The 10,612-nt window shown below is 42.9% G+C and overlaps 1 protein-coding gene across 1 annotated transcript; it reads right to left on the bottom strand.

Annotated features, from left to right (window-relative positions):
- Window positions 1-73: 73 nt before the first annotated feature.
- HIRIP3 (HIRA interacting protein 3) lies at window positions 74-10,580 on the bottom strand. The gene is made up of 5 exons (XM_085593571.1): window positions 10,475-10,580; window positions 7,578-10,332; window positions 5,220-5,364; window positions 3,530-3,622; window positions 74-2,047 (listed from the first exon to the last, which is right to left on the bottom strand). Exons 1-5 carry the CDS (start codon window positions 10,507-10,509, stop codon window positions 1,944-1,946), a joined length of 3,132 nt encoding a protein of 1,043 aa, XP_085449697.1. The 5' UTR covers window positions 10,510-10,580; the 3' UTR covers window positions 74-1,943.
- Window positions 10,581-10,612: the final 32 nt, after the last annotated feature.

The raw sequence follows: 10,612 nt of genomic DNA, 5'->3' as shown, positions 1-10,612 counted from the left end.
ACATTGATTTTTTGGGGAATTTGGGGTGATTTCTGAGTGTTGTACGTTGATTTTTGGGTGATTTATGGGTTCATTTTTGGGGGATTTTGGGGATTTTTTGGGTGATTTTTACGTTGATTTTCCAGTGATTTTTTGGGTGATTTTGGGGATTTTTTTGGGTGATTTTTAGGTGGATTTTTGGGGGATTTTTTGGGTGATTTTTACATTGATTTTTTGGGGAATTTTGGGTGATTTTTGAGTGTTGTACGTTGATTTTTGGGTGATTTATGGGTTCATTTTTTGGGTGATTTTGGGGCTTTTTTGGGTGATTTTTATGTGGATTTTTGGGGGATTTTTTTCAGTGATTTTTTGGTGATTTTGGGGATTTCTATGTTGATTTTTGGATGACTTTATTGGATTTTTGGGTGATTTTTAGTTTTAGGTTGATTTTTTGGGTGATTTTTGGGATTTTTGGGTGATTTTTGGGATTTGTACATTGATTTTTTTAGTGATTTTTGGGAGTTTTATGGTGATTTGGTGATTTTTGGGACTTTTACGTTGATTTTTGGGTGATTTTTGAGGGATTTTGGTGATTTTTACATTGATTTTTTTGGGGAATTTGGGGTGATTTTTGGGCATTTTACATTGATTTTTTGGTGATTTTGGGGATTTTTTGGTGATTTTTCGGTTGATTTTTTCGGTGATTTCTGGGATTTTTACATTGATTTTTTTGGGGATTTTTTGGTGATTTTTGGGACTTGTACATTGATTTTCTGGTGATTTTTGGGATTTCTATGTTGATTTTTCAGTGATTTTTAGGTGGATTTTTTGGTGATTTTTTGGGGATTTTTGGGTGATTTTTGGGTGATTTTAGAGTGATTTTTACATCAATTTTTGGGTGATTTTTACGTTGATTTTTGGGTGATTTTTACGTTGATTTTTGGGTGATTTTGGGGGTATTTGGGTGATTTTTACATTGATTTTTGGAAGTCGTACATTGATTTTTTAGGTGATTTTGGGCTGATTTTTTGGTGATTTTTTTGGGTGAATTTGGGGATTTTTAAAGTGATTTTTTGGGTGATTTTGGGACAATTTTTGGGTAATTTTGGGGCACTTTTTGGGTTGATTTTGGGCAATTTTAGGGTGGATCTTGGGGATTTTTTGGGTGATTTTGCAGCAAATTTTGGGGTGATTTGGGGCATTTTTAGTGATTTTTGGGGTAATTTTTTTTTGGTAATTTTGTGGTAAATTTGGCTATTTTTGGGGTAATTTTAGGAGGTTTTTTTGAGTGATTTTGAGCTGATTTTTTGGGTGAATTTGGGGATTTTTAAAGCGATTTTTGGGGTGATTTTAGGGATTTTTGGGGGTGATTTTGGGCTGATTGTTGGTGATTTTTTGGAGTGATTTTGGGCTGATTTTTTGGGTGAATTTGGGGATTTTTAAAGCGATTTTTTGGGTGACTTTGGGGATTTTTTTGGGTGATTTTTGGGCTGATTTTTGGGGGAATTTGGGGATTTTTAAAGTGATTTTTGGGGTGACTTTGGGGATTTTTGGGTGATTTTTAAGTTGATTTTTTTGGGTGATTTTTGGGTGAATTTGGGGATTTTTAAAGCGATTTTTTGGGGGCGATTTTAGGGATTTTTGGAGCGATTTTGGGCTGATTTTTTGGTTGAATTTGAGGATTTTTACATCGATTTTTGGGGCGATTTTTTGGTTGATTTCGTGACAATTCTGCGCATTTTTTTGGGTTGATTTTGGCCATTTTTACCCCAATTTTCAGGGCTGTTTTTGGGGTGATTTTGGGCATTTTTTTCATCCATTTTAAGCATTTTCATTGCAATTTTTGACGATTTTTAACTTTTTTTTCCGGTTTTTTTTCCTGAATTGAACCATCACAACCCCCCGAGTCCCAAAAAAACCCAAAAGTCCGAGAATTTTCCCCAAAAACAAATTTTGGGAATTCTTCACTCGCTGTCGGAGCTGACGACGCCGCGGAGCCGCGACCAATCCGGGGGGGGGAGGGGCGGCGATTTTGGGGCATTTTCGGCGTTTCTGCGGCGGGATCGAGCTGGGAAAAAAAAAATTAAATTAAAGGGGAAAATTTGGGGAAATTTGGGAAAATTTGGGGTTTTTACAGCGATTTTTGGGGATTTTTACATTGATTTTTTGGGGATTTTTACATTGATTTTTTGGGCAATTTTTGGGTAATTTTGGGGTGATTTTGGGTTGATTTTTGGGTGATTTTTCAGCTAATTTGGGGTTTTTACAGCAATTTTTTGGTGTTTTTATGGTAATTTTGGGGGATTTTTAGGTCGATTTTTGGGTAATTTTTGGGTAATTTTTTGGTAATTTTTTGGGTGATTTTGGAGCAATTTTTTCGGGTAATTTTGGAGATTTTTGGGTTGATTTTGTGGCGATTTTCAGAGTTTTCACAGCAATTTTGGGGCAATTTTTGGGTATTTTTCTGGTGATTTTTGGGTGATTTTGGGGATTTTCACATCAATTTTGGGACAATTTTTTGACATAATTTTGGAAGTTTTTTGGGTGATTTTGATGTGATTTTTTGGGGGGGATTTTTACGTCAATTTTTGGGCAATTTTTGATAATTTTTGGGTAATTTTGTGGTTATTTTTGGGGTGATTTTTGGCTGATTTTGGGGATTTTCACAGCGATTTTTTGGCAATTTTTGGGGGTAATTTTAGAGATTTTTGGGTGATTTTTTGGTGATTTTGGGGCGATTTTTGCGGCAATTCTGGGACAATTTTTTGGGGTAATTTTGGAGGTTTTTGGGTGATTTTGATGTGATTTTTTGGTGGGTTTTTTAGGGATTTTTACACTGATTTTTGGGCAATTTTTGGGTAATTTTACGGTGATTTTTTGGGTGATTTTGGCTATATTTTTTTTTAATAATTTTGGGGGTTTCCACAAAGAAGGGAAGGGTTAAAAAGGAGAAATTTTGGGGTATTTTGGGTGTTTTTTTGGGTGATTTTGGGGATTTTTGCAGTGATTTTAGGACAATTTTTGGGTATTTTTCTGGTGATTTTTGGGGATTTTCACAGCAATTTTGGGCCAATTTTTTGGCGTAATTTTTGACGTTTTTTGGGTGATTTTGATGTGATTTTTTGGTGTGTTTTTTCAGGGATTTTTACGTTGATTTTCCGGCAATTTTTGGGTAATTTTATGGTGATTTTTTTGGGTGATTTTGGGGATTTTTAGGTTGATTTCTGGGTGATTTTGGGCATTTTCCCAATGATCTTTGGGGCAATTTTTGGGTAATTTTCTGGTGATTTTTGGGTTGATTTTGGGGATTTTTAGGTTGATTTCTGGGTGATTTTGGGCATTTTCCCAATGATCTTTGGGGCAATTTTTGGGTAATTTTCTGGTGATTTTTTACGTTGATTTTTGGGCAGTTTTTGTACAATTTTACGTCGATTTTTGGGGTGATTTTGGCCATTTTTTTTTTAATAAATTCGGGGATTCCCACAGCTCAAAAAGGGTTAAAAAGGGTAAATTTTGGGTCATTTTGGGTGGTTTTTGGGGGTTTTTTTACTGGGTAAAATGTTGGAGGCGTCGAGGGCGGCGAGTTCGGCTTTTTCCTCGCGGCGCCGGCCGAGGCGGCGGCACCGGGCCAGGGAGGGGGTGCCTAAAAAAACCAAAAAAACGACCCAAAATTCAGCCAAAAATCCCCAAAATCCACCCGAGTCCCTCTGGGAATCCCAGTCCCCAAAATTCCATTGAAGATTCCACTGAAAATTCCAAAGTTCTGCCGAATTTGGCCAAAAATCCCAATATTTTACCTGAAATTTCAGCCGAAATCCCCAAGTTTCACCTAAATTCCCCCAAAATGTCATCTAAAATCCCAAACAAAAATCCCAAAATTGCACCCAAAATCCCCAAAAACCCCCAAAAAACCCTAAACCCCCAAAATCCAGGAAATAACCCCAAATCCTGACCCCAAAACTCCCCAAAATCCCAAATCCTGACCCCAAAATTCCCCCCAAAAAATCCCTAAATCCCCCCCAAATCCCCCAAAATTCCCCCCCAAATCACCCCAAAAATCCCCCCCAAAAACCCCCAAAATTGCAAGAATTCCCCCAAACCTCCCCCCAAAACCTCTCAAAACCCCCCAAAAAATCCCAAAAAAATCCAAAAACCCCCCAAAACCCCCCCAAAAATTCCCAAACAATCCCAAATCTCCCCAAAACCCCCCAAAAAATTCCCAAAAAATCCCAAATCCCCCCTGAACCCCCCCCAACCCCCCCCAAAAAATCCCAAAACCCCCCAAACCCCCCAAAAAAATCCCCAAAAATTCCCAAAAAATCCCCAAAACCCCCCAAATTCCCCCCAAAAATCCCCAAAACCCCCCCAATTCCCCCCAAAAATCCCCAAAACCCCCCAAATTCCCCCCAAAACCCCCCCCAAAAATCCCCAAAAATTCCCCAAAAATTCCCAAACCCCCCCAGACCCCCCAAATCCCCCCAAACCCCCCCAAATCCCCCCAAAATCCCCAAAACCCCCCAAAGTCCCCCCAAAACCCCCCCAAAAAATCCCCAAAAAATCCCCAAAAATTCCCAAACCCCCCCAGACCCCCCAAATCCCCCCCAAACCCCCCCAATACCCCACCAAAAAATCCCCAAAACCCCCCAAATTCGCCCCAAAACCCCCCCAAAAATCCCCAAAAAATCCCCAAAAAATCCCCAAAAATCCCCAAACCTCCCCAGACCCCCCAAACCCCCCCAAAAAATCCCCTAAACCCCCCAAATTCCCCCCAAACCCCCCCCAAAATCCCCAAACCCCCCCAAACCCCCCAAAAAAATTCCCAAAAAATCCCCAAAACCCCCCAAATTCCCCCCCAAATCCCCCCAAAAATCCCCAAAAAATCCTCAAAAATTCCCAAACCCCCCCAGACCCCCCAAACCCCCCCAAAAAATCCCCCCCAAAACCCCCCAAATTCCCGCCAAAAACCCCCCAAAAATCCCCAAAAAATCCCCAAAAATTCCCAAACCCCCCCAGACCCCCCAGACCCCCCAAATTTCCCCCAAATCCCCCCAAAAATCCCCAAAACCCCCCAAATTCCCCCCAAAAAATCCCCAAAACCCCCCAAAAATCCCCAAAAAATCCCCAAAAATTCCCAAACCCCCCCAAAACCCCCCAAAAAATCCCCAAAACCCCCCAAATTCCCCCCAAAAACCCCCCCAAATTTTCCCAAAATTCCCCAAATCCCCCCAAACCCGCCTCACCCCTCAGTCCGAGCTGGCGCAGCGCGCCCCGCAGCGCCTCGCGCGCCTCGCGCCGGCTGCGGCACTTCCGCAACAGCCGCCGGAAGTTCGGGCGCCCCCCGGCGGCGCGCAGGAAGCGCTTCAGACGCGTCACTTCCGGCGGCTCCTGGGGGCGGGGCTTGACTCAGGGGGGCGGGGCTGACGGCAAGCCACGCCCCCCCGGAGGGGTTAGGCGGGAATTGGTGGGGGTTTTTGGCGGGAATTTGGGGGTTTTTGGCGGGATTGGGGTTTTTTGGTGGAATTTGGGGTTTTTTGAGGAATTTGAGGGTTTTTTTGGGTGGGATTTGGGGTTTTTTGGGTGGGATTTGGGTTTTTGGGTAGAATTTGAGGTTTTTTTGGAGGAATTTGAGGGTTTTTTGGTGGAATTTGGGTTTTTTTGGCGGGATTGGGTTTTTTTTGGTGGAATTTGAGGTTTCTTGGAGGAATTTGAGGGTTTTTTGGGCGGGATTTGGGTTTTTTGGCGGAATTTGATGTTTTTTTGGGCGGGATTTGGGTTTTTTGGTGGAATTCGGGTTTTTTTGGTGGGAATTCGGGTTGGTTTTTTGGCAGGAATTGGTGGGGGTTTTTTTACGGGATTCAAGGTTTTTTTTGGTCGGAATTCAGGTTTTTTGGCGTCAATTCCAGGTTTTTTTGGCGGGAATTCAGGGGTTTTGGCAGGAACTCTTTTTTTTTTGGCGGGAATTTGGGGGTTTTTTTGGCAGGAAAATTCCCCCCAAAATCTCAAAAATCCCCCCCCCAAAAATTAACCCCAAAGTCCTTCAAAATCCCCCCAAAATTACCCAAAATCCCCCCAAAACTCCCCCCAAAATTCTCCCCCAAATCTCCCAAAACCTCCCCAAAATTCCCCAAAAAAACCCAAATTTTTTCCCTAAAAATCCCACATTTCCCCCCTCAAAAAATCCCAGATTTTCCCCAAAATCCACCAAAAATCCCAATTTCCCCACATTTTTTCCCAAAAACTCAAAATTTTTCCCCAAAACCCCAAATTTTTCCAAAAACCAAAAAATTTCCCCCCAAAAATCACCAATTTTTTCCCAAAACTCCCCAAAAATCACAAATATCCCCCAAATCGACCCAAAATCCCAATTTCCCCCAATTTTTAAAAAAAAACCCCAATTTTCCCCCAATTTTTTCCAATTTCCCCCCAAAAAACCCCAAATTTTACCAAAAACCCAAAAATTCTCCCCAAAATTTCCCAAAAACCCCAATTTTTTTCAATTTTTCCCAAAACCTCCAAATTCTCCCCCAAAACCTCCAAAATGTCCCTGAAAAATCCCCATTTTTTCCCAAAAATCCTCCCAACCCCCCCAAATTTCCCCAAAATCCCAATTTTCCCCAAAATTTTCCCCATTTTTTCCCCAAAAAACTAATTTTCCCCCCAAAATCCCAATTTTCCCACTGTCCTCCCCAAAAAACTAAATTTTTTTCCCCAAAAATCCCAATTTCATCACATTTTTTTCCCAAAAATCTCCATCTTTTCCCCAAAAAATCCCAATTTACCAAAATTTACCCAAAAAAATCCAAATTTCTTCCCAAAAATCCCAATTTCCCCACATTTTTACCAAAAAAAATCTAAATTTTTCCCAAAATCCCCCCAAAATTTTCCCAAATTTCCCCCAAAAACCCCATTTTTTTCCAAATTTTTCCCAATTTCCCCCAGAGAAAAACCCAAATTTCCCAAAAACCCCCAATTTTTTTCTCATTTTTCCCAACCCCCCCCAAATCTTCCCAAAAAACCCCACATTCCATCCAATTTTCCCCCCAAAATCCACAATTTCCCCACATTTTTTCCCCAAAAAATCCAATTTTTTTTCCAAAATCCCCAAATTTTCCCCAAAACTCCCCAAAAATCCCAATTTCCCCCCAAATTGACCCAAAAATCCCTATTTTCCCCAAGTTTTCCCAAAGAAACCCAAATTCCCTCCAATTATCCCCAAAAATCCCAATTTCCCCATTTCCCCCCCAAAAAAATCCCGATTTTCCACATTTTTCCCCAAAAAAACCCAAATTTTCCCCCAAAAATCCCAATTTCCCCACATTTTTCCCAAAAAACCCCAAATTTCCCCCCAAAAACCCCAAATTTCCCCACATTTTTCCCAAAAACCCCAAATTTCCCCCCAAAAATCCCAATTTCCCCACATTTCCCCCCCAAAAAAATCCAAATTTTTCCCAAATTTTTCCCAAACTCCCCCCAAAAACCCCATTTTTTCCCCTCAATTTTCCCCCAAAAAATCCAATTTTTTCCCAATTTTTTCCCAATTTTCCCCTAAAAAAACCCAAATTTTCCCCAAATCCCCCAAATTTCCCCCAAATTTTCACCTTCCAGGGCTTCCACCAGGTCTCCTCCTCCTCCTCCTTCCTCTTCCTCTTCCTCCCTCCCCGCTCTTCCTCCCGCTCCCGTTTTCGCCGTTTTTCCGCCCATTTCGCCAGCGGCAAATCCTCGGAATCCTCCGAACCCGACGCCGACGATTTTTGGGGCAATTTCGGGGCTTTTTGGGCCATTTTGGGGTTTTTTTCTTCCTCCTCCTCTTCCTCGCTCTCAAATTTCGATTTTTTGGCCGATTTTTGGGTCATTTTTGGGGTTTTTTTCTCGATTTTTCCCTTTTTTTTCCCATTTTTCTTGCCTTGATCTTCCTCTTCTTCCTCCTCTTCTTCCTCCTCTTCTTCCTCACTCTCAAATTTGGATTTTTTGCCCAATTTTTGGGATTTTTCGTCAATTTTTCCTGTTTTTTTCCCATTTTTCTTCCGTGGATCTTCCTCTTCTTCCTCCTCATCTTCCTCCTCCTCTTCCTCACTCTCAAATTTGGATTTTTTGGTCAATTTTTGGGATTTTTCCTCAATTTTTCCTGTTTTTTTCCCATTTTTCTTCCGTGGATCTTCCTCTTCTTCCTCCTCTTCTTCCTCACTCTCAAATTTTGATTTTTTGGTCGATTTTTGGGTCATTTTTGGCCTTTTTTCCTCAAATTTTCCTGGTTTTTTCCCATTTTTCCTGAGTGGATCTTCCTCTTCTTCCTCCTCTTCTTCATCTTCCTCTTCCTCACTCTCAAATTTGGATTTTTTGGCCAATTTTTGGGTCACTTTTGGCCTTTTTTCCTCCATTTTTCCTGTTTTTTTCCTGTTTTTCTTGCCTGGATCTTCCTCTTCTTCCTCCTCATCTTCATCCTCCTCTTCCTCACTCTCAAATTTGGATTTTTTGCCCAATTTTTGGGTCATTTTTTGGGATTTTTCCTCTATTTTCCCCCTTTTTTTCCAATTTTTCCTGCCTGGATCTTCCTCTTCTTCCTCATCTTCCTCATCCTCTTCATCCTCCTCTTCCTCACTCTCAAATTTCGATTTTTTGGTGAATTTTTGGGTCATTTTTTGCCTTTTTTCCTCCATTTTTACTGTTTTTTTCCCAGTTTTTTTGCGTGGATCTTCCTCATCTTCCTCCTCTTCTTCATCCTCCTCTTCCTCACTCTCAAATTTCGATTTTTTGGCCAATTTTTGGGTCACTTTTTGCCTTTTTCCCTCAAATTTTCCCGGCTTTTTCCCATTTTTCCTGCTTGCTTCTTCCTCCTCATCTTCCTCCTCCTCTTCCTCGCTCTCAAATTTCGATTTTTTGCCCAATTTTTGGGTCATTTTTTGCCTTTTTTCCTCATTTTTCCCCGTTTTTTTCCGGTTTTTTCGGTCTGGCTCTTCCTCCTCCTCTTCCTCCTCCTCACTCTCAATTTTCCTCCTTTTCCCCCCCAATTTTTCCCATTTTCCCCCTTTTTCCTCCTCATTTTTCCCAAATTTCCCAGATTTTTCCCCAATTTTCCCTTTACTCACCCCAATTTTCCCCCTCTCCTCTTCCTCTTCCTCCTCATCTTCCTCACTCTCAATTTTCCCCCTTTTTTCCCCATTTTTCCCCATTTTTTCCTCATTTTTCCCCCCGAATTTCTTCATCTCCTCCTCTTCCTCCTCCTCCTCTTCCTCACTTTCAATTTTCCTCCTTTTTGACCCATTTTTTCCCATTTTTTCCTCATTTTTTCCCATTTTTGCCCCATTTTCCCTTCCTTCTTCCTCCTCCTCCTCACTTTCAATTTTCTTCATTTTTTTCCTATTTTCCCCCATTTTTTCACCATTTTTCCCCATTTTTGCCCCATTTTTCCTTTCTTCTTCCTCCTCCTCTTCCTCACTTTCAATTTTCCCCTTTTTCTCCCCATTTTCCCCAGAATTTTTGGATTTTTCCCCATTTTTTCCATTTTTCACCCCATTTTTCTTCCTCAACTCTTCCTCCTCTTCCTCACTATCATTTTTTCCCATTTTTTCCCCATTTCTTCCCATTTTTTCCTCATTTTTTCCCATTTTTGCCCCATTTTTCCTTTCCTCTTCCTCCTCCTCTTCCTCACTCTCAATTTTCCCCATTTTTGCCCCATTTTTTCCCAGTTTTTCCTGATTTTTTCCTACTTTTGCCCCATTTTTCCTTTCCTCTTCCTCCTCCTCTTCTTCACTCTCAATTTTCCCCATTTTTGCCCCATTTTTCCCCATTTTTTCCTCATTTTTTCCCATTTTTGCCCCATTTTTCCTTTCCTCTTCCTCCTCCTCTTCCTCGCTTCCAATTTTCCCCATTTTTGCCCCATTTTTTCCCATTTTTCCCTCATTTCCCCCCTCCTCTTCCTCCTCCACTTCCTCGCTCTCAAATTTCGATTTTTGCCCCCATTTTTTCCCCATTTTTTCCCCTTTTTCCCCCGTTTTCCCCCCATTTTTCCTCCCTTCCTCCTCCCCTCCCTCCTCTTCCTCCTCCCCCTCCATTTTCCTCACTTTTGTCCCATTTTCCCCCATTTTTGCCTCATTTTCCTCTTCTTTTCTCTTCCTCTCCTCCTCCTCTTCCTCCCTCCCACTTTTCCCGCCATTTCCCCCATTTTTCCCGCCATTTCCCCCCTTTTCCCCGCCATTCTCCCTTTTCCCGCCATCCCCCTGCCTTTTCCCGCCATTTCCCCCCTGCCCCCGCCCTTCCCGCCCTCCGCCAGGGGGCGCCACCCCCGAGCCTCGCCCCGCCTCGGCCACGCCCCCTTCCAGCTCCGCGCATGCGCGCTCGGCCTCGCCCGCCGCCCTGCGGAGAAGAAAAGGGCGGGGTCAACCGGGGCGGGGCCAATCGGGGCGGGGCAGCCTCGCGAGAGGCGTGGCCAGCGCAGGGCGTGCCCCCCCTCCCCGGGGGGGGGGTCTCCGGTGCTTCCCCTCCCCCCTCCCGGTACCGTTCGCCGCCGCTCGGCGCCGCCGCCGCCGCCATTTCTGCGCCCTCAAAGCGGCGACCAATGAGGAGCGAGATCAACGACAGCGGGGCGGGGCTGGCGGCGCGGCAACCAATGAGGGGACGGCGCTGTGAAGCGGGA

Source organism: Lonchura striata, chromosome 16 (assembly GCF_050655825.1).
Source record: "Lonchura striata isolate lonStrDom1 chromosome 16, ASM5065582v1, whole genome shotgun sequence".
NCBI lineage: Eukaryota > Metazoa > Chordata > Aves > Passeriformes > Estrildidae > Lonchura > Lonchura striata.
Note: the sequence above shows the minus strand (reverse complement) of the source record. Positions and strands in the feature narration are given on the sequence as shown.

What these genes read in the sequence shown, in the direction of transcription:
- HIRIP3 (XM_085593571.1), bottom strand. Translation starts at nt 10,509, where the DNA reads ATGGCGGCGGCGGCGGCGCCGAGCGGCGGCGAACG. An exon ending in GCGCCGAGCGGCGGCGAACG is followed by an intron (nt 10,333 to 10,474) that starts GTACCGGGAGGG and finishes TCTTCTCCGCAG; the next exon opens with GGCGGCGGGCGAGGCCGAGC. An exon ending in GCGCCAGCTCGGACTGAGGG is followed by an intron (nt 3,623 to 5,219) that starts GTGAGGCGGGTT and finishes TGGTTTTTTTAG; the next exon opens with GCACCCCCTCCCTGGCCCGG.